This window comes from Jaculus jaculus, chromosome 11 (assembly GCF_020740685.1).
Source record: "Jaculus jaculus isolate mJacJac1 chromosome 11, mJacJac1.mat.Y.cur, whole genome shotgun sequence".
Taxonomy (NCBI): domain Eukaryota; kingdom Metazoa; phylum Chordata; class Mammalia; order Rodentia; family Dipodidae; genus Jaculus; species Jaculus jaculus.
The window spans coordinates 86,103,949-86,128,449 of NC_059112.1; the positions used below are offsets into that span (position 1 = coordinate 86,103,949).

The 24,501-nt window shown below is 36.0% G+C and overlaps 1 protein-coding gene across 3 annotated transcripts in view; it reads left to right on the forward strand.

The window, feature by feature from the left end:
* Window positions 1-24,501, forward strand: part of Naaladl2 (N-acetylated alpha-linked acidic dipeptidase like 2) — a 1,016,062-nt gene that overhangs the window by 287,169 nt on the left and 704,392 nt on the right. For all 3 annotated transcript variants that reach the window (XM_045130167.1, XM_045130166.1, XM_004652077.2), the window contains one exon: window positions 1,252-1,753. In XM_045130167.1, coding sequence (XP_044986102.1) covers window positions 1,252-1,753 — 502 coding nt within the window. The remainder of the gene's footprint in view (window positions 1-1,251; window positions 1,754-24,501) is intronic.

Sequence of the window (24,501 nt, forward strand, 5' to 3'; positions counted from 1 at the left end):
CACCCACACCAAAAAAAAGTAGCTGTCATATATGTAGTCATCCCAATTCCTTTTATTCTTATATACTCTTAACTTACCATGTCACCACTTTAAATATGTAAACTTGTTTTGTAATGTGTAAGTTTATTATTTTTTGAAGAATATAGTTTATTTAAGGCTGGAAAGGTGCCTTAGTGGTTAAGGCACTTGACTATGAAGCCTAAGGACCCAGGTTTGATTCCCTACTATCCATGTAAGCCAGATGCACAAGGAAGCATATGTATCTGGAGATTGTTTGCAGCAGCTAGAGGCCATAGCATTCCCATTCTCTCTACCTCTCTCTCTCTCTCTTTCTCTCTCTTTTAAATAAATAAATTTAATATTTAATGAAAACAGCAAAGTTTATTCAAAAGTAAGAGGAAAAGAAGAGAGAACAGACTCCTTAGTGTGGAGAGGATTTCAGATTTCAGAGCTGTAAAATAAAGTTAACTTTATAAAAAGTATATTTATTTATTATGAGAGAGAGACACAGAGAATGGGAGGATGGCAGAGAACTGGGTATGTCAGGGCTTGCCATTGCAAAAGAAAAGGAAAAAAAAAGAAAGAAAAGAAAAAGAAAAAGCCTGGTGTGATAGCATAGACCTTTAATCCCAGCACTCTAGAGACAACGGTAGAAGGATCACCATAAGTTTGAGAACACCCTGAGACTACATAGTGAATTCCAGATCAGTCTGGTCTATAGTGAAACAATACCTTAAAAAAACAAAACAAAATAAAACAAACAAATCAAAACTTCAGATGCATGTGGCACTTTGTTCATCTGGCTTATGTGGTACTGGGGCAAATAACATGTCCCAGTATGCTTTGCAAGCAAGTGCCTTTGATCACCGAGCCACTTCCCCAGCTCATGAATATGCAAGTTTGGTTTTGGCTTCAGTGTTATACATCATATCCCATTGCTATTGTGTATTTGTGACTTTGGGTAATCATTGAACTAAAGAAAATATTTGTGAAGTTTTGTACATAGTTTGTTTTCTCATAGTCTTTTCTTCAAGTACCTTCAACTTTCAATTTTTATTTGCTCCTTCCCAATAGTAACATTGACCACAACACATAATGAAATAATTGTCTCATATATGTACTTTTACTGGGGAAATGCCAATAAAACTGCTTTCATACCAATATGTTGTCCATTGTTTTTGTGTATGCTTTGTGATTTATAAAATATATTCATTATTAAAATGCACTTTTCCTTTCCTCATCTCTGCATAGGTAAAAAGATGGCATATCAGAAGGTCAATGCAGATCTAAGACCTTCAGGTCACTCACAGTACTTAGACAGTGATGACCTTCAAGCCACTGCCCTTGACTTAGAGTGGGACATGGAGAAGGAACTAGAAGAGCCTGGATTTGACCAGTTCCAGCTAGACAGTGCTGAGAATCAGAACTTGGAGCACCCAGAAACTTCAGACCTCAACCTTGATTCCATTCAGCCTGCAACTTCACCCAAAGGAAGGTTTCAGCGACTTCAAGAAGAATCTGACTATATTACCCACTACACAAGATCTGCACCGAAGAGCAACCGGTGCAACTTTTGTCACCTTTTAAAAATATTTTGCCCAGCCACCATTTTATTTATTTTTGGAATTTTAATAGGTTATTATGCACATAAAGTTTGCCCTTCAGATTCCACAACTTCAGGGACAAATGATCCTCAGCTCTACCAGGAGATTCTTCAGACAATCAAAGCAGAAGATATTAAGAAGTATTTCAGGTAGGTGCAGAGGAAATGCAATATGTTGGGTATAATGTGGGTATTTCCTATGTGCTAATGAACTGGTGATTTGTCCTGGTGCATGTCAGGTCAGAAAACTGAGAAATACAACTTGCGAGCATTCCGAGAGTAGAAACTTCATGGAGAGCCATACAGTTCAGATTTCTCGGAGTACACTGCAAACTTATGATACTCTTTTATGAACGGATAATAAGAATTGAAACATATTTTTCTCTCTGGTGGGAAGAGAGTTAGGTAAAGTTGAGATGCAAAGCTTGTTTGAAATGGATGTAATAAGAACTAGGAACATTTGATGAGATCAGAATAAAATAAATCTGCTTGATAGGCTGAAAAAACTTGCCATCATATACTGAGGTGGGCACTAGTAGTATTTGGTGCCCTGAGTTCCAGAGTGGCCGAGTATGCACCTTCTCTTTAAATATTCTACATTTCACATATCACAGAACTAGGAAAGCTCGTCTCTGATGAATGGGACAATGTATGATTTCTCTAATAAGAAAACATTGATTTTTAAGTTGAATGATAATGAACATTCTTATTGAGGCCATAAGTATGAGATCTGAGGAAAAGCTTTAGTGATGTCACATAACATGTGGCAACTTGAAGATATGTGCTTTTGAACAGCAGATGTCATCATCTGAAGTAGTCACCATCATCAGAGAGAAGTGAAGATAATGTTAGTATAATGTGTGGGGGAATTTATAAAACTTCTAATAATATTTTCTTTATTCTTTCTTATCCTTACTTATTATTGACTTATTAAGTTTCTGGTTTGTTTCCAATATATGTTCTTCAGAGTTAGTAGACTTATACTCATATGTGCGTGTGTGTGTATGTACATATACATATGTGTATATATATGTATATATATGTATATATATATATAATATATATATGAAATACGATCAAATTAAAAGTTGATTTCATATAAGCTTTAGTTAATTGAAGCAGTGATTGTTTCATACAAGTTTATTATAATCATGTAAACAGAAGGCCAGCTTCACACACCCCTCTATGAATAGGAATTTTGTTTGATGGGCTTTTTGATTATAGCAACTCAACCCTATTCACTCCAAGGACCACATTAGCCCCAGTTCACTAATTTCTACTGAAATATTGACCAGGGAGGTTCCTTAGTTCCTTATATATACTGTAATTTTATTTTAATTCTTGATCTTTCACCCAAACCTATCTCTGATATACACCACTCATTATGAAATATGGCTGTACACTTGTAAGAGCCAGGAACATTCAGAACTCCATCTCTGTCAAATACTTAGCTCAAATGATTCCCTCCAGTTGGGTTACTGGTCATCTTGTGTAAAATACAATTGCCATGGACTATTGAGGAAATACTTCATGTTAAGAGAAGCACAAATGCAACCAAAACAACATATTATAGTGCAGCATATCATATATTCTAATGGATATTTAGATATATAGATATTATAACCATCATAATCGCACTGTTGAACAAAGTATGCTAGAACTTCAAAATTGTTTAGAAACTTACTGTAATAATAAGATATTTAAACTGAAAAACCATTGAGGCTAAATATATTTTGGGTTATAATAATTAGCCTTGTGACTGCTGTGGATAGTGTAGAAGTCTGCAATGAAAGAGGAGAAATGTGTTTCATTCTAATTACGGCTAATAGCTATTTTTAATGGAAAGAACATTATTATTTTTCTAATTATAATGACAATAGATACAAATGTTATAAAGAATAATGTAAAAACCATACACTGTAATACACTTTCTATAAAAATGTTCTTTTAATGTTTGTCTGACAATCAGCAAAACTGTATTATGCTATATGTATTCTTTTGATATCTAATTTGGATTTTTTTCACTTAAGTACATTTAGGACAAGTTTTTGAACCAATAAGTGAACACAAATTTAAATCACCACCCTAAAATACTGCCTATTATTATCTAATGTAGTTGCCATGTAATTTATTTAACCTATTCCTCATAAATAGACATTTAGGTAGTTTCAAACATTCAAAAGAATAAATATCTTGGTGCTTCTTTTTTTATTTTTTTACTATTTTTATTTATTTATTTATTTGAGAGTGACAGACAGAGAGAAAAAGAGGCAGATAGAGAAAGAGAGAGAATGGGTGTGCCAGGGCCTCCAGCCACTGCAGACGAACTCCAGATGCGTGCGCCCCCTTGTGCAGCTGGCTAACGTGGGTCCTGGGGAATCAAGCCTCGAACCGGGGTCCTTAGGCTTCACAGGCAAGCGCTTAACCGCTAAGCCATCTCTCCAGCCCAATCTTGGTGCTTCTTTAAATATTATTTTCTGGTAATTGATTGGTTTGCTGGATTTGAAGAGCTGCTAGCCTTCTAGGTCCTCATTATTGATAGTTTTTGATCGTCCAACAACATTTGGCATATATTAATTGACCATTAGTATTCATACCTACATGTATAAAGTACTGTAAAAAAAATTTCCCCATGGCTTTTATAATCCCAAATACATTTGACAGGATCAAAAAGTGAAATATTATAGCAATAAAGTAGATTACCTTGTATAAAACATCATGTATGTCTGGATTTTATTTAGTAGAAATGTTTATTTGATATCAATAAGACAGAAGCTCAATAGATTTATCTAGTTTAAATGCTCATGTTCTTATGTTGTTTGGATAAGGACAATATTTAAAATCATTGTTTGCCTTGGTTCAGTTATGTGAGCATGGAGATAGATAAATAGATGATGATAGATAGATGACAGATAGATAGATAGACACATGTTATACTGATCTCTGTCTTTCTTGATGAAATAAATAAAAAGTCTTTCAAAAATGTAGAAAATTATAAAAGTTATCTTATTCAAAAGCCTTATGATGTATCTGTTCTTGCCAATAAAAGCACAGATAGGAGCTTTTTAATAACAATTTAATATTATAAATGGAAGTAGATTGTCAAATCTAGCTTGTATTCTCTTTTCTAAGCTATTATTTTAATGTACTTGTGTTTTCTTAATAAACACAATTTGATAAAGATTAAATTCCTTATAATAGACCATCCAAAAGTTTGACATTTTAATTGAATCTGAAAGCAGGATTGAAGTTTGGCATTGGTATTCACCCTTAGGAACATCTGTCTACTGTTGGAGCAAGTATGAACAGGCCTTTTACTCTTAAAGCCAGAAAATGATTTATTTAATATTTAAATACATTTTAAACATGTTTCTAGCAATGTCACATCATCTTGTTAAAATACATGCATGCACATGCGCACATTCCAAAAGCATCACCCTTAATGCCATGGATATAGGTAGAAAAATTTTGGACATAAATCACATAAAAGCAGACAACATGAATGACAGTGGCTAGCCAGCCTTAGACATATGACACAGAGCAGGTAATGTCGTTGATGGGGAAGGCAGATGTCTCTTTTTCTTTATAATTTTTGTTGCATGATAAAAGAGTGACTTGAGGTATTTTTAATTTGCATTTATTTATTTGAAAGTCACACACACGCACACACACACACACACACACACACACAGAAAGAGAGTATGGGCACATCAGGGCCTCCAGCCTCTGCAAACAAACTCCAGACACACGTGCCCCATTGTGAATCTGGTGAACGTGGGTCCTGGGGAATTGAGCCTGAACAAGGGTCCTTCACAGGCCAGCGCTTAACCGCTAAGCCATCTCTCCAACCCGACTCACTGATTTAAATTAGGGTCTTCTCTATAATCATAGGTGGGAGGTTATATACTGGAGAGTAAATAACCCTCCACTTGCTGTACCATTAAAAAGACCTGTCTTCCCTCTCCCAGCGGTCATCAGTTTCCTCTTTTATGCTCGGTTGTGTGGGATGTTATGGACACTTCCTCATCTACAGTGAAAGTAGGCTGAGTCATGTGATGGAAACCCCATCTGATTTGACTGCATAAGCGGTGTGGACTTGATGTATCCAAAATACAGCATGCTGAAAGCCTACTTCTTCCTGCTCCTACTCTCTTTCCACCCCTTCTTTGGCAAGGTGTCCTGAGCCTTGAAGAGTGTGATTTATACCTGGTGTTAATGGCTGAGTAGAAAACATCATTTCATTTTTGGTGACTTTGCCATCTGTGCACTTGTCTTTTCCTCTACCATTTGCATAAATACAGTTCTGTGCATGAAGCTATAAGTAGTTCCCTTCCGTGTGAACAAACAAGGATTCTTACAAAGCATTTTAACATGTCTGATTAGCATGACCAGTGTAATGATTCCCTCTGGGACTTCATTATCTAATCGCAGACTTTTGACAAGAATTACATCAGAAATGATTTCCTTCCTGTGGAATGAGTGGTTACTCTCATTGCCAGTCTTGGACCACTGGCCACATCTTCCCTGGTAGATCACTTATGAAGTATGCAGAGTCCACAGTTGGGTAGGTTTTTTTTTTAAGTTTTTTATTTATTTATTTGAGAGCGACAGACACAGAGAGAAAGACAGAGGGAGAGAGAGAGAATGGGCACGCCAGGGCTTCCAGCCTCTGCAAACAAACTCCAGACACGTGCGTCCCCTTGTGCATCTGGCTAACGTGGGACCTGGGGAACCGAGCCTCGAACCGGGGTCCTTAGGCTTCACAGGCAAACGCTTAACCGCTAAGCCATTCTCCAGCCCATTGGGTAGGTTTTTTAACACTTTTAATCTACTAGCATCTCAAACAATACTGACATAAAGAAAACTAGATGGTCGGGAGGAAGCTTCCAGTTTAATGATAGCTTGATTTCATTCTGTCTTACAACCAACGTGTGTAGGGTTTTCAGCAATAAGGACTTCCCATCTAATTTTGTTGGGTAATCAAGAACAAGGTCAATAGCCAATATTATTTTAGGGACACTGTAACCTGCCTAACTAACAACTTGCTGGGAGGTATCTCGTTTCTTGCACTAGAATTTTCAACTATTACTCAACGGCTTCTGGGAGCAGATTTTTCTACCCACATAGAGGACTTTTATTTGAACACATTTAACAAAATATCAATATGGCAAGTTGGATAACCAAGTAGTAAGTTTCCATCTAGTTTATTTACATTTCCTTATTTATGCTACATCTTCCTAACACCCCGTCCCTCCATTATTGCCTACCATATCACTCCCACTATTCCTTCCCCTCTTCTAATTTTGTGTGTTGCATGTTCTGTTACCACTGCATGACAACCCTTCATATCTTTTTTGTATCTTTGTTTTAAGCCTCCTGGCCTCCATAGACACCCATTCTGGCTTGTGGTCACTAATATAAATATTTGAAGCTAGGATCTACATATGAGAGAAAACGTGAAGTGTTTGGGTTTCTGAATCTGCGTTGCCTTGCTCAACCTGGTCTTTTCAAATATCATCCTGTTTTCTGTGCTTTTCATAATTTGAATTTTCTTTACATTTGAATAAAGCCCCACTGTGTATATATACCATATTATCCATTCATGAGTTGATGGACATATAGCCTGTATCCATTTCCTAGCTATTATGAACAGAGCAACAGTAAACATGTCTGAGAGAGTATCTCTGATACTTAGGGCATATGCCCAGCAATCATATGGTAGTTCCGTACTTTTTCTTTCTGATAAACCTCAGTGCTGATTTCCATAATGGCTGCACCAGCTTGTAGTTTACCAACTGTGAGTCCCTCTTTCCCCACTCACTCACCAGCCTTTGTTGTACATTTTATTAATAAATTAATTAGCTTATTTATTTGCATTTATTAAATGCTAGCTAATCTAACCAGAGTTAGGTAGGATCTCAGGGTGGTTTGATTTACATTTCTATGATGGCTACGGTTGATGAAGACATTTTCGATATTTATTAACCCTTTGTATTTCTTTATGTCAAAATGTTCTGCTCAGTGCCATAGCCTAGTTTTTGACTGGGTTGCTCATTTCATGGGTATTTAGTTTTGTTGTTGTTGTTGTTGTTGTTGTTGTTGTTTGTTTGTTTGTTTTTTTCAAGGTAGGGTCTCACTCTAGCTCAGGCTGACCGGGAATTCACTGTGTCATCTCAGGGTGGCCTCAAACTCATGGAAATCCTCCTACCTCTGCTTCCCAACTGCTGTGATTAAAGACATGCACCACCGTGCCCGGTGAAGTATTTTGAATTCTTTGTATATTCTAGACATTAATATTCTGTTACATGTATATGTAGAAATGATTTTATGTCATTCATTTTCTTCCTTCTTAATCCTCTAATCCCCTTCTTCAATTTTCTCCTTCACTTCTTTTTGGGGCCTTAGTGTATTTTGTATGCAGGACTGGCACATTCCGTAGTATCAATTGAATCTTACTAATAACATTTTTGGTTAGGATGCCTGGTTTTTATTTAAGGATTTTTTTTTTTTTGAAAGCGACAGATACAGAGAGAAAGAGATAGAGGGAGAGAGAGAGAATGGGCGCACCAGGGCTTCCAGCCTCTGCAAACGAACTACAGACGCGTGCGCCCCCTTGTGCATCTGGCTAACGTGGGACCTGGGGAACCGAGCCTTGAACCGGGGTCCTTAGGCTTCACAGGCAAGCACTTAACCGCTAAGCCATCTCTCCAGCCCTGGATGCCTGGTTTTAATAATATCACCTAGAGAATGTCAAATTTGATCTCAATGTAAGTCCACACTCTATTTTGTCTCCTGTAGGCCCACAATCACAGTGCTTTTCACCACTGCATTAACCTTTGGTTTAGATCCTCTTCAATCCACACACACAGCAACTCTTACTTCAACATGAAAGGTGCTCAAGAGAGGATTTTCCATTCATATCCTAATGGCACCACAAGCTATATCATGCAATAGGAGTTAGGTTCATTTATTTTTCTGAAATATCACTTGTAAAGAGGACACTCATCTGTGGACATTCTATAATTATTAGGAGCTCCAAATCCTAAAAAAAATATTTTTTTTAAAAATATTTATTTGAGATAGATAGGTAATGTGCAGGTTTTTCAAGGAAATCCACATTTTGTTCCATGCTCTTCAGTCAGTATTTCCTAAATTCCTGCATAGTATGAATCAGCTGTGGCACATGGACATTAGTTCCTTCTTTACTGGAGAAAGTACTTAAAGTATATGCATTGGAAAAGTTAGAGTTGCAAACAGAGAGATGTGAGGAGTAAAAAAGAAAAAAAAGTTGCAGGAGATCAGCACAAGGTCGATGACCATGATGGATTGGTATATGAGCCACACATACAGAATGGAGGCCAAATGGAGAAGTTATTGCAGTCAAATCCCTACTCTCAACATTCCTCATGTGTCTTATCTGTGGATGATCTGGCCAGATACTGCAGGACTGTGTGACACTTATACTTTCATCTGCGAATTGAATTCAGTCAGTCCTCCAGAGTTTAATATCCTACTGCATAACATTGAAAAGTTCTGATTTAAGCAATGTCTTATCTAAAGTTCGGAGCAATAAAATTCTATGCATAATTATATATCCCTCATATGCAGTTCTTTCAGGATTACATTTAAGGCAAATGTGCATTTGTTATCTAGAGAGATCAATGACACAGTTGCTAATTACCTCCTTTAGGAGCCATCACTCCACTGCTGTTAAATCCACTGTTACCATTTGCATAGACTGAATTATGCCACTTCTTATATACACTTATCTGTTTTTTCTTTAATTACAATAGAAGTGACTATGTCACTTTCTTCATTTGTCCCAACCTCCTTGTTCTCATACCCCCTAATACTGAAATTCGAGAAAAACACCGAAAAGAATATGAGATGTGAAGAATTGATAGGGGAAAGTGACAATTAAAAATAACCATACAGGGCTGGAGATATGGTTCATCCATAAAAGGTGCTTGCTTGTAAAGCTTGATGGCCCAAGTTTAATTCCCCAGTACCTAGGTAAAGCCAGATGTACAATGATTGCACATGAATCTGGAGGCTTGTTTTTTTGTCATCTTGGACCCCATTCTTTTTACTTGGTTGAAAAGAAAATGACATATACTATAGGTGGCTTACATTTCTCACTGAAATTTGAAATAAACTCTCTCTGTATATGAAAAGAAACACACCCCTGGTTTATTTTCACATATGTTATTTACAGTCTTATAGTATATCCAAAAAACAAATTTATTTTGAAGGTGAAAGGCTTTCTTATGTAAACATACTGCAGTAACAGTAGAAGCTTTCCCCCCGCCCCCACGAGGAAGGATCTCACTGTAGCTCAGGCTGACCTGGAATTCACTATGTAGTCTCAGAGTGGCCTCGAACTTGTGATCCTCCTACCTCTGCCTCCCGAGTGCTGGGATTGGCTAGAGGCTATTTTCATGGACATTCTATTAACCCTTGAGACCCTTGCTCACATGGTCCCTCTCTCCAGATGGCCTCATTGTGAGGCCAAGGTTGGCCTGGAATTGGCTCTGTAGCTCATCTAGTACCAATATTGATGTTCCCTCAACCTCAGCCTCCTAAGTGCTGGAACTATAAGTGTACACTACCATGCCTTACTGAGAATATTCCTGTTTTTCTGTAAAAATTAAATTGAAAATGAAAAACTACAAGAAGATATTTCTGTAGCATAGCTTTTAATACAATACATGTAGATCCCTATAATTCATGTTAATGCTTTCTGAACTTCAGTTTCATTGACAACGTTAGCTTAGTCTTGGGTGGGGTGGAGGGCATTTCTTCCTAAAGGCTGGCTTTCTTCTCAACAGTCAAGTTCAAAAAAGTCTATTTTTCTCCCTGCCTAACCTAACCATCTCTTCTGCTCTGTCTATATCCCACAGGTTGTAAGCCACACAATATTTCTGTTATCCACTAGATTTTGTTAAGTACTTTCCTAGTAGGCAAATTTTATTTTCTTTAAACCTCATCTAATGTAAGCTATCAGGACTTAGAACATTAAGGAACAAAATTAGGAACTTTATTTTTTTTTTTCTATTAGGCTGTTGCTTTATTCTTTATTAGAAAGGTTTATTTTACCCAATTGAATTGTTAATATTCCAAAATTGAGAAAATAATTCTCTTTCATTCTCCCTCATACACATAAATACATACATATATAAATCAAATTACAATACTTTTTTTTTTAAAAAAGAAAACTTTTTCATTATAACTATCAATATCACCCTGACTCAATGCCTGCTCATGCTGGAATTGATTAGCCACATTTTTCTTCTGTTCTTCTTTCTACTATTTTTGATCATATTCTTTCCAAAAAAGGAACAAGATGTGTCTGTTGTACTTTAGGGAAATACTGAGCCTGCTTCTTCAAGGTTCAGGGTTGTTATTTTTCTGTGGATTCTCATGACTTCCTGATGCTCTTGCTATAGAAAAGTTGGTAATGATAATACTTCATAGAGTGAAATTTGAATGAAACATAGGAAGGTTGGAAATGGTTTAAATTTTTCTGTCTTTTAGTCTCCACTTAACAGTCAAAGAATCAAATTTGAATGGCATACACAGTCTTTAAAAACTTAAAAATGTGAATTTCCCAACATATATTTTATAGATGAAGTAAGATATTTCAATATTGCAGGTAAAATATTAATCTTATCACTTAATAAGATTGGTTTATATAAGAAATTTAAAATAGTTTATACAAAGTTCATCAAAGCAAATTAAGTACGTTATTATACTTACTTAAACCCCAAATATATGTTTCTCGATTATGGGCCAGAAAGTAAGATTGGTAGCTAATTTAGATGCAAAAATATATGAAGGTGCTTTATACATATGCACACACACACACACACACACACACACACACACACACACAACCTTAATTAGAGATGTTCTTAGAAATGTAATAATGAGTTTTATATAGCCACTTGGTTTGATCATAGAACTTAGATGTTTAGATAAATATTATTTTGGATGTTTTTGTTTTAATGATAAATATTCTGTTTTCAAATAATATGATTTTTTTGTTTTAAGGACAAGATTAACATTTCAGTTGGTAGAATGATTCAAATAGACCATGTACACTGACATGAACTGTCCTCTTTTATTCAGCTGAATGCTATAAAAGGAAAACTGACTCCTAAAAAAGTGAATTCTACTGCTGCTGACTACATTTGGTCTTAAACTGGCACTCTTTATCCTACAAATGTTAGGTTTACTAAGACTTCAAAATTGTGTGAGCCAACCCTTTAAAATACATCCTTTCTTTTTCCCAATTCCTCTACACACACACACACACACACACACACACACACACACACACACACACACACCTTCTTGGCTCTATTTGTTTGGAGAGTCATGATTTATCTGTATCATTGGAAATAATGAAAGGGCAATTATAATTAGATGAATATTTAAAAATTCCTGAATGATATTAGAATAATTAAAATATTTAATCACTGCAAATAAGCTGATGCCACAGAAGACAAATAGTGAACTTAAAAATTATCATGCCCAGCCAAGGGTGCTGGCAAGTACAATGTAGCTGATAAGCAAGAAAGACAGAAGGGTGATGAATGTGGCCAGGTGATGAAGTCATTATCTCAGTAAAACTTTTTTTAATGCTTTGGTGGTATAGCTCAAAGGTAGAGAATATACCTGTAGTCCAATCTGGGTTTAATCCCCAGTAGGGAAAAGTATTGGTCATTCCCTTTATTCCATTAGTTAATATATTTTGGTCTTATTTTAATATAGAAATAGTCAACATATACAAAATAATTTTAAATTATAGTCTGTATATCTTCCAAGTTCATATTACTAACAATACTTCTTCACTTTCATCAGCTTACTGAGTTTCTGGCATCAAAAGGAAATCATTTCCCCTAGCAAAAAAATGCACTTTCCCAATTTTACAAAGTGACATTCTTCTCTGGAAAAAAATAATATTGAAACCCCATTCCCTCCTTTCATTATAACTGCACAAATATATTAAATTTTATATGCCTGATTTGGGAAATCAGTTTCTGTCTTCAATAACCAATGTGTGCTATAGCTGGGTCCTTCACAAATGGAGTGCAATTCTATTGCTTAAAAATTGCCTTCCTGTGCAACATGATGTAGTAATGAATTAAATCCAAATGAGCCATATATGCACAATGTCATAATATGTAACTCACCCCTTGTGGATGAATTTTATTATCTAATACAAGGCAAGCTAATGTCTTCCCCTCACAGCTCACTTCTCAAAAGAGCATGGAGCATTCACTAGTAGAAATAAGAACACTATGATTTGAGATCAAATTACCTTTTTATAAACTCTCAAAATCACAGAGAACACTTTAACATGTCCCCAACTATGCAAATGACATTCAGATAGAAGAAAAAACAAAAGGAACAGTGCCAGTTCTGTGAAGAACATTTCTGTCTGCGATAGAAAAAAAATGAAACTGAACAATTTTCTTTGAACAGAAATGTGTGCAGGTGGTTCTCACTTCCAATAAAAATAAAATAAGTGTGGGCGTTTTCTCTTTTTTTTTTTTCTTCCATGGTTTCATCATATTAACTTTATTCTGTGGGGAACAACTTGTAAGATCAGCTTGTACCAATATTGTAGTTCAGGCTGTTACATAGATTTTAAAACTCTAATTTATTAGCTTGATAAGTTTGGTAATTCAATAAAGATATTCCCTTATAGCTACCTAAGGCATGTCTGTGTGGTGACATATTTTAATTTGTGTGGATAGCTCAAGATATGTCTTACTATTTTGTATGGGCAAGAAGCAAAATAAGACAAATATTTATTATATTCATGTAGGTGAGTTGTCGTAGTTGGCTCTATGCTGTTAGGATAAACCTCTAAACCAGACACAGCTTATGGGAGGAATGCGATTTATTTTAAGCTTATAGCTTAAGGAGAAATTTCATAATGGTAGATGTCGGCCTCCATTTACAGATTCACAAAGAGAGGAAAACCACCACCACAACAACAAAGTAAGCAACCGGCAAGCACACTCTGGGGAGCCCAGGTTGAGTCCAAGTACTCTGTATTCCTTGGGTTGGAGGGTAGATACGCTCCCTGTAACACCTTATGGATGGGACCCCAGGATCCACCCACAGTGATGTCTGTTCTATCCAGTTTGCTGAAACTTCAAGTTACAAACTTTAATAAAACATTAGAGACTATTGAGGGACATAAATCTAAACTACCACATTCTGTCCTTTCCCTCAAATAGACTCATCACAATCTTACACTTTAAATTGTATTTGGTCTAACTTTAAAGGTTCTTTAGTCTTTACCAACTAAAGATAGTTTTTAAGTTCCAAGTCTCATCTGAGATTTAAGATTTTCTCCTAACTGTGAGTCTTGTAAAATCTAAACAAGTTATATACTTTTAACAGATAATGGCACAGCGTAAACTTTTCCATTGTTATCAGACATAACAAGGAGAGACTGGACTAATGTAAACTCAATGACAATTAAGCAAACATCTGCAGTTCAAGTCCAATATCCATAACCAGTGACCAGTGAGGAGTCTCTAGATTATTTAATTTTGTCACTAGCTGAGCTGAGTAGCCAGGTAAAACTACTGTATCAAGCCAACAGACACCATGGTAGACCTTGTGCAGTCCTACTATATCTTAAAAAAAGGGGGGGTGGTGCTGGAGAGATGGCTTAGTGGATAAGTGCTTGCCTGTGAAGCCTAAGGATCCCAGTTTGAGGCTCGATTCCCCAGGACACAAGTTAGCCAGATGCACAAGAGAGCACATGCATCTGGAATTTTTTTGCAGTGGCTGGAGGCCCTGGTGCGTCCATTTTCTCTCTTTATTTCTATCTGCCTCTTTCTCTCTCTTCCTGTCACTCTCAAATAAATAAATAAAAATGAACTAAACATATTAAAAAAAAAACAACTTTGGGTCTCCATGTAATCCACAGTTCATTTTCTTATGGCTTTACTGGCCTTTTTATTAGGGTTATCACATTCTATTTTATGCCATGTCTCTGCAGTAGTTTCTGGAACTGTATGCAATTCATGACCCACTCCATGCATTTTTTCATGTTTTCTAAACCAATAACAGGTATGTAGGACACTGGCAAGTTTTTAATTTAGGGATGAAATAAATCTTGACCTTGAAAAGCAGGTCCTTTTCTTTCAGGCATCTCCTTTTTTGACTTTATATTTTTACTACTTAATCTTTACTCAGACATGCTTTTCATTGTTTTCATGCACAGTACTTAGGTTATTTTCCTTAAGATTGTTAATTATTTATAATAGCAGCTTTAGTAACCTAAAACCAGTAACCTTGAAGTTGCTTGAATCTTTCTAATTTTAAATCTTATAACTTTTGGTTTCATATATTTAACCAAGTACATCAGTTCTTTATAAATTTAACCTTGTTCAAACTTTCTGAACATGGGCAGCAGAACACAGGAAGCCCTTATGCCAGTATCCCAGTTTCAACAAAGTTCATTGTAGTATTTCTTTCTCCTTTGAAAGTTCATATGCACAGCCTCTAAACACAAATTTCTATGCACTTAGTATTTTCAAACTCTCATTGGAACAGTCCACAAAACCGGGTTTACTGCTCTGGAAGTCATCTTTAGTTGCAAATACCAAGTAGTCTATGCCCATTCCTCTAATTTAAAAGTTCTAAAAGACCAAAATCTACCTTGTCAGTTTCACCATGCTGAAACATCCCACTCCTGATAGAAATTTTTGTTGTAGTCAGCTCTACATTGTTTGGATGAACCTTTAAACTAGATACAGTTTATGGGAAGAAGAATATTTATTTAGGCTCTTGTTGGTTGGAATGAAGCAATGGGAATATATTTGTTTATACAAGCAAAAATTGAGATATAAAACCCTACATTATGTCGAGGAGAGAGGAAAGGAGAGAAGGATCAATGGAAAGAATTGTGGAAGGAAGGCAGGAGCTATAACTTGAAAAATATCTAGGTGATTATTTTGTATAAAGAGGTCATTTCATCACTTCAGCCTCACACACAGGCCTTCTGTGTCCCAAGAGGATGGGACCATCACTCTGTGCTTCTTCTGGGGAGATGATAATCTTGCACTCTTAAATTCTTAGTTCTCTTGTAATCAGTTGCACTCATTTAAAACAGTTGCACTTTGTTAATTATATGCAATTACATTCTGACACCCAGTGGTATATGTTAACTTTTTCAGACTGCATATAGCAACTGTGAGGAGAGCTCCCTTTTGGACTGGAAAATGAAACAAAGATATTCACATGGATTTTCTCTTTCTCCCCTCAGCTCTCCACCTCTCTAGTTATGTCTTTCTTTTGTTGTTAAATTCCTTTTTGAGGCTATAACTTGGGACCTATACATGCTATATGGGTACTCTTCTGCTGAGCTGCATCCACATATAGATTTTCTTAACATTTATTCCTACTTCTACTTCAGTTCTTTGCATAAGACAAGATTATAAAATATGTTCTGCAGTATCCCTTTTTCATTTTGTTTGGGAGGGGTCCAGGTTATGTTTAAAGAAGGAAGATAAAACTAGAGGATTTGAAAATACCCAATAAGTATTATTTCAGAAATTGAGAAAATGGGCCTTTGCGTGAAACATATAGAGAATCCAGTGGTTGCTGTAACAATTATCAGTTCAGAAATAAAATTATGGTTTCTATTTGGTAATACAAGCAACTACATAGCAAACAGTATTGATATTCTGTATTGCTACAGGAATTTGAAAGCAGGAGAAAGTGAAAGATACATTGTTTGGATAAAATTCTGTTCATTGGCAAGAAAATATGTGGAAATAAACCAAGATGACAAAAATTAGGAAACCAAGACAATTTAGGATGAGAAAAAAGAAATAAAAAGTGAGAGTTTTGGAAAGAGGGTTCCTAGGTTAGAACATTTTCTAGAAAGGCAGTCTGAGAATCTAGTCTGAAATATTCTTAGAGGGTAGCAAGATTGTCTGTAACAGAGAAAAGTAAAGAGAAATAGGGAAGAGCAGGGCAAGGAGAAACAATGACTCAGCTGTGTGGCTGAGAGAAGCCTTTCAGTACCCTGTATGGTGCTCTGTGAAGGTGCTGGGAGGGAATGTTTTGCCCAAAAGAACATTCATCCGGGCTGAGTCTGGGCCTGGACACTGAAGTAAGAATCTAGAGAAGCGAAATCCAGAGAAACTTGTAAAAGTTAGCAAAATAAAACAGTGAAAAACATGGCTAACTTTTCCAAGTCTTATTTGATCTTGACTTCGATATTTACATGATGAAGTCAGTGCAGCATGTGTAAGCAGTAAGGGTGTGGGGTAGGAGAGCTGGCGAAGCAGAGGCTGTTACAGAGTTCCAGAACAAAAAGTAGGCACTTGAAAGACAAAACCAGGAAGCATAAACAGATACAGGGGAATAAGAAATAACCACAAATTAAAGGAGGGTACTAGGGCAGAAGGGATGGCTTAGCAGTTAAGGTATTTGCCTGCAAAGCCAAAGGATCCAGGTTCAATTCCACAGGACCCCACTTAAGTCAGAGGCACAAGGTAGTGCATGTGTCTGGAGTTTGTTTGCAGAGGCTGGAAGCCCTGGTGCACCCATTCTCTTTCTCTCTCTCTTCCTCATTCTTCAAAATGAATAAATAAAACTAATTAAAGTAGGGTACTAGTTACAGTGTATTGTTCACAAATATAGGCTTGTGAAAGATAAGCCTTGAGATATAAGTTAGAATAATTTCATGGATAGCTCTGGACAGAGTTCTGAAAAAGAAACCTGTACTTTTGTGATATGCAGAAAAGAGAAAGAAGGAGGTTCCTTTTTGACTCAAACTTGTCAGGTTTTAGAAATGTATGAAATATAATAAGCATTGGCTTCAGACAAGTTGCTGCTTGAAGAACTTAGTTCTGAGTATGATGAGAGATCATGAAGGGATTTTGAGAAGGACACCTGTGAGATTAGACCTATATTTCAGAAGATAATGCTCTCATGATGGATAAGAAACAAAGTGAAATGGAACAAGAACAGGTGTTACTTTCCTTGTACCTAATAAATATCCATAAGGGGTGAACACATAAAACAGGTTCTTAAATGAGAGTCATGACATGCAAAAATTGATTTTAGATTTTAATCACAACCTCCTGTCCAATCTTCAATAAAAATAACATATTCAGACTTTGATAGAACAGCATTCCAAATAGTTGTTAGAACAGGAATTTTATTTTGAGAGAGAGAGAGAGAATGGACCTGCCAGAACCTTCAGCCTGCTATAAAAAACAACAACAACAACAACAACAACAACAAACTTCAGAAGCATGCACCCCCTTGTGTGCATGTGCAGTATTGTATACTTCCTTCACTGTTTGTCTGGGTAAGTAGGTCCTGGAGATTTGAACATGAGTTGTTAGGCTTTGCAGGCAAGTGCCTTAACTATTAAGCCATATCTCCAGCCCTAGAACTGGAATTTTTCAAGATCTGTGAAGGTCTGAGATTTTTCTTTGAAGTCACCTAATCAATTCAGCCTTTTCCAGTTTTAAAGGCCCCAACATTAGACACTGAGCTCTGGATCAAAGATGAAAGTTTGCTATAGCTCAGCAAGCTTACTCAGCATCATTGTTACTTGCACTTTTTGATTCCTGTTTCCTGAATGGTGTTAAAAATAGGAGTAGATGATACATGAACAAACTACTGTTGAGTTAGGAATGGGACTCCAAGCCTGGCATCCCGGTACTTTCAGGAAAATTCTGAACCATCTTTATCATTGTTCCTAGAGAAAATTCTCTATCTCCCAAGTTTGTTTTGTACCCACACATTCTTGGAAAGAGAGGCCTAAACAAAGGAAGTCAGTATGTTTGTATGTTTGTGATATGCAGAAAACAGAGAGGTTCTGTAGGATTATTTCTCATCTTTGACTCAAATTTGTCATGTCTTAAAAACAAATTAAATATACTAGGAATTTGCTTCAGTCAAGTCCTCTTTACTAGGCAATAGGAATACAGTCTCAGAGGAGTATATTGTAGTCTCTGGTTTTCAGGAACTAACAGTTCTTTGAAGAAGAGAACAAGGAGGATTTCATAGTGGAAGCTATCCTTTCAATTGTAAAAGAGACAAAGTGACATCAGGAGTACCAGTATAATTCTGCCTAGGGCATTATGAAGTGGCATGATTAGGGCAGTATGACAGTTCACACTTAAGTGTGGCCTTACTGGAAAAGTAACTGATAAGCTTCATCTGTGGTGAAAAAAAAAGTGGTCTTGGGGTAGGAAACACAGAATACTAATAGTTAGAATTTTAGTGTAAGGTACTTGCTTTAGTTGAGTATGACATTACTAGTGTAATATGAATCTAACTAATATATCTATTATATAAAACATATATATATATATATGCATATATATTATATATAACTAATATAACTATTATCACACTAAATACATATTAAGTTTCTAATTGTAGTGTGTGTATGTGTGTGTGTATGTGTGTGTATGTGTGTGTAAGTGTGTTATATATATTATAGATATTATATGGTATTCTAGTGAGGCATCATGAATTAACAGGCAGCAAGTCAAAAATAGCAAAATGCTATAACCACACAGGTATTCAAAGATATGCTATGAAACCAAAACCCAAACTTCTGAGCATGGTTGGAATGTCACAATGCTACATTAAGAATTAGAAACCCTTGGAGTGAAAAGGATGTCTATATTTTGAAAATAATGACATGAAAACAGGTACATATAATTTTTGTTTCATGGGTTAAAGGGCTTATATCAAGTATAGGTAGGAGCAATTGAAAAGGTAATTAAGGCTGGAGATGTGGCTTACTAGTTAAGGCATTTGCCTGCAAAGTCAAAGAACCCAGGTTCCATTCCCTAGGACCCAACAAAGCTGGATTTATTTTCAGCTTTTCAAATAAAAACACTAATGACATTGTTATAAATTATACACCAAGCTCTAAATGCTTTTTTAGTAACATACACCATGCTTATAGCAACAATATCATTACAGATATATCAGCACCAGATGGAGCATGTGTCTCGCATTAATTTGCAGCACATGAAGGCCTTGGCTCAACCAGCCCGTTCTCTCTCTCTCTCTCTCTCTCTCTCTCCCTCTTTCTTTCTTCCTTTCTCTCTCTCTCTCTCTCTCAAAAAAATAAATAAAAATAAATAAAATGAATAATTAAGACAGACTGTATTGGCTGTAGTGATTCAGTTTATCAAATTCACTTCCTTCTCTTTAACAGACAGATGAGTATAATATTTGTGTCTGATATCAATCTTTTATGATAAACTAAAATAGATTTTTGGATCACTGAAAAATTCAACTGTCTTGTGATCTTGGAGCTAGAGAAGAGGGTTCAGGCATGCTAGAGAACCTACTGCTGAGGCACAGCTCCAACCCCTAGTGAATGTATTTTATAATTTTATATTTATATTTAATAAGTGAATGCATTTATAAACTTGATTTTTACATAGAAGATATTAAGATGTTATTGATTAAATAATGCAGTAAGTCCGTTTTGTCTGAACTTGTTTTGCCTGTGATAATATTTGTTATATACCTGATTTATGTTTTCATGAATGAAAACATATTTCCCTTAGTTACCGAATTGAAACCTGCTGAGACACAGAGAGTTGAAGCTCCTGGGAGCATCATGAACCTGGCCTCACATAAAATACTAGCAAGGTGATGGGCATGGCCCGTTTTATTTGGTAGGGCATCCAATCTGTGATGCTTTGTGATTTTTTTTTTTTCAGTTGACCACTGTCATTGATGTCACATGTTAAATTGAGTTTCTTTACATATCAACATGAAAATCTCCCCACAAAGCAATTTGAACACACACACACGCACACACACACACACACACACACACACACACACAGCTTTATTTTAAGTCTTTCCAATAAAAAACATTAATATGGCAGAGTTATAAGTTATACATCAAACTCTAAATAGTTTCTAGTAATAGATACTATGCTTACTTTAGCAACAGTTTCATGACAAAAGCATAACCCATATATGCTTCTAGACACTATGTTTAAATTTATTCATATTTTGATGGGTTAAACGTTATCCACCCAGCAATTATATCAAACAAACAAACAAAATTACCCACTTTGATAGTACTTGCTAGGCATATGGGTTGGGAGACTTTCAAGATCTCTTCATGGGGAAGAGGGTATAATGGATGGGGTCACAGCCTCAATAAGATTTTTGCTTATATTGCTTCTAGCAAGACATATTTATGATTTTGCCATTCTATAATGAATCTTCTGACTTTTTCAATAATGAATATGAGAGTAGTGCTTGGATCATCAAAGTAAGGAAATAATTAAACGAAGCACAAAATATAAAATAAAGCCAGCTCCAGGAATAGGAATGCATCTTTACTTGGTGATCAGAGTACCGGAGGTGGGAGGCAGCGGAGAAAGCACTGAGCTGTGCACAGGCCAGAGAGCACAGTGACTTGCTCCTTACTCCAGGGTCTCTTTTACTCAATACGTACAACGTATCAGTTTCTAATACATTTTTAACAATGCAAGTAAGAAGAATCTGCAGTAAGGTTCTGGCTCAGTGCGCATTGTCAGGAGAGGTTATAGCACTGCATGCTCCACTCCAGTGATATAGTGATGAATGAGGAATGGCACCAGCTGCCCATTTATCTCCCGAGATTGCCGAGTTGAGGATATTGATTCTTCCTGTGGCTTCTCACTTAGATGCCAGACGATAGCTCAGGTACAGAAAAACCATCAGTTTTGTAAAGTATGTAGTTAATATGGTCTTTCAACTCATTGGCTAAGATTTACTGGTCAACATGTAGAAAGAACTTTATTTTGGCTTATTTTAATGTCATACCTGAGAAATTTCATAAATTAAAACATAGTTGAGCCGGGCGTGGTGGCGCACGCCTTTAATCCCAGCACTTGGGAGGCAGAGGTAGGAGGATCGCCGAGAGTTCGAGGCCACCCTGAGACTACATAGTGAATTCCAGGTCAGCCTGAGCCAGAGTGAGACCCTACCTCGAAAAACCAAAAAAAAAAAAAAAAAAAAAAAAAAAAAAAAACATAGTTATATTCTACATGGGATTGTAGATGTGAGGATGGAAAGTTGTGCTAAAGGTTATATCACCTACTCACACTGTAGCCATCATAGTTTGTGTAAATACATGGTGTGGTGTTCATACCATGGAAAAGGACACAGTTTTAATTATTATCGTGAATTTATTTTCATGTATTTAAAATAACTATATACTTCTATATTTATGTTATAATAAAATAGATGCTTACTTATTACCTGCAAAATAAACACAAGTTCTTAAATTGTATTCCACATTTACTAATTACATGTTATTAAACATGTTTTTATGATTCAGTAAAGGAATATTAATGCACAAGAATTTAAAATAAACAGGTGTGTCTTCTTGGTTTTGAAAAGCACAAAAACTATCAGTTGATAATGGTGGGGTTATTTAATTACATAATAAAATGTGAAAACACCTAAGTAAGAAATATTAAAGTTCTAAAGAACAGAGATAGATGCACAAAAGGCTGATAAAATATTAATGAGGTTTAAAAAGAGTTGTTGAGCAGAAACAGGTAAAGAAAATTTTATTTGCATGACATAAAGATAATATTTATTTGGAATGTGTTTAAATGTACCTCAGTTCTCTGAGTGTGTATAGATGGAGGAAAAGAGAGAAAGAGAGAGGGAAAGGGGAAGGAAGAGATGCAGAAGAGAAGGCATAGATTAAATTTAGATTATGACACTCCTAATATGATGTCTGAAAATATTTTGATAATTTTTATTAACCTGATGATTGAGGAATCAATGAGACATACATTGTAAAAATAATGGGAAATAAGAGAAGAATGGACAAAATGAGGAATCTTTGCTAAGCAGCATATAGGGATGCTGTGAAGATTCAAATTATTGATTTAATTGCTGGTAGAGGATGAATTCAAGCAAAGTTCATGGGAACTAAAGCAAGCAGATGGCTTTGGATGGCATTTTCGAGGTAGCATTGGTAGGATTTGCTGTGTTAGCTGAGGATCAATAAGTAAGGAACCTGGTTCATTTTAACTGCATTTTAATTAAACTGTGGATGACTGTCATTCAGATAATACAAATTTTCATCTTTTCTGCACAGTCACTTCAGAGTCCTTTCTGAGTGTCTGTTTTACACAAAGCTCAGCAGTATGTCCTATTGTGAGATTTAACTCCCGTTTAACATATCATTTGTTTGGGAAGCTAAAAAATAAAATAAAATCTATTAAATCGTCATAAAGATACAAATATCTGAAAGGCATACATGAAGAACTGTATGATCTTTAGTAGCTAGCAATTCAGTTATTTGGGGTCTATTAATAGAGCCACGAGCTTAATCTCATGAAAGAGTTGTGCTCATACAGCTCTAACTGAAATGACGGGAGCAAAGACCATCAAAAAGAAGTGCTTGAAATCGATCAGAGATAATGAAATTGCATTGGCCCCAGTATTAATCAATTTTAATAATTGTGTGTTACAATGGTTTTACAATACAAGGGCTGTTATTTTCAATTTGGTTCACTTAAGCTATGTCTACATAATTGTCACACAGTTGGGTGAAAAGTACAGGTGTTTGTAATACCTGTGCTGTCTTCTGTTTTGCACACCTCCTTTTGCTTTGCAAATCTCACACCAAAAAGCTGGCTTCTCTAATTAGTTGTTGAATCAATTTGAACCAACTCTTGCTTTCTTACTATATAGATAGAACCTTACGAAGTTTGTCTTCAAATAAAGCAGGACTAATTGGGGATAATAAAAAGATCAATACTCAAACAAATGGTATCTTGGTTCAGAAGTATTTCACAAAGCTCTAAACTGATTGAGTAAAACCATAATCAATGAACTCATCAGCAGCTCTTTCTCTTCCTCTGATAATCTCATATTTAGCTGCTACTTAAGTGATATATTACATTATAAGGGAAATGCATGAAATGCATGAGCAATTTGTACCTAGTCTAAGTTGATATGTTTCCTGATCCTGACTGGAGAAGAAACTGAATATTTTTATATAGAACAAAGGAATAGACACTTTGTTCCTGTGGTTTGTAGGTCAGATATAGACATGTGGAGCTGAAGAGTCTGTTGGTAATGGCTGTGTCATTACTCTGGTGGCACATTTGACACCTGGCACCTCAGGTCCCTTAACCTAGATTTTAATAAAGTATGGGCAAATATATAGCATTATGACTATATTTTTTTTATTTTAAAATGTACACATATATGTATAATGACCAATGGCTTACCTCAGGTGTCACTTTTAGGAATTCCTTTATTATTTTATTTTATTTTATTTATTGACAACTTCCATAATTGTAGACAATAACCCATGGTAATCTCTCCCTCTCCCTACTTTCCCTTTTGAAATCCCATTCTCCATCATGCCCCTTCCCTTTCTCAATCAGTCTCTCAGTTATTTTGAAATGGATATCCATGACCTCACAGTGCCTGACACTACATATGCCAGACCATCATAATAGGAATGCCTTTGTGAAACAATGTCTATTGGCCTGGAGCTCACTAAGATAGTCTGGCTGACCCACTATCCCCAGGGGTCCTCCTGTCTCTGCCTCTCCAGTGCTGGGATACAAGTGCATGACACCAAACATAGCATTTTTACATGTTTTGGGGGATCAAACTGGGCCCTCATGCTTGTAAGACAAGCACTTTATCAACTGATCCATTTCCCCAGCCAGATTAAACATCTGACTTTATTCCAAGTAAGTAATTTAGCAAAAAACACATTCAGAATCTGTAAAGATATGGTGAGGTGTTAGGTATACCTTTCCAAATACTTATGTGTGGGTTTAATAAGCCATCAAATATGAAGTACATGTGAAGGTCGGCTGTAGTGCTTCATTCAGAGAGAG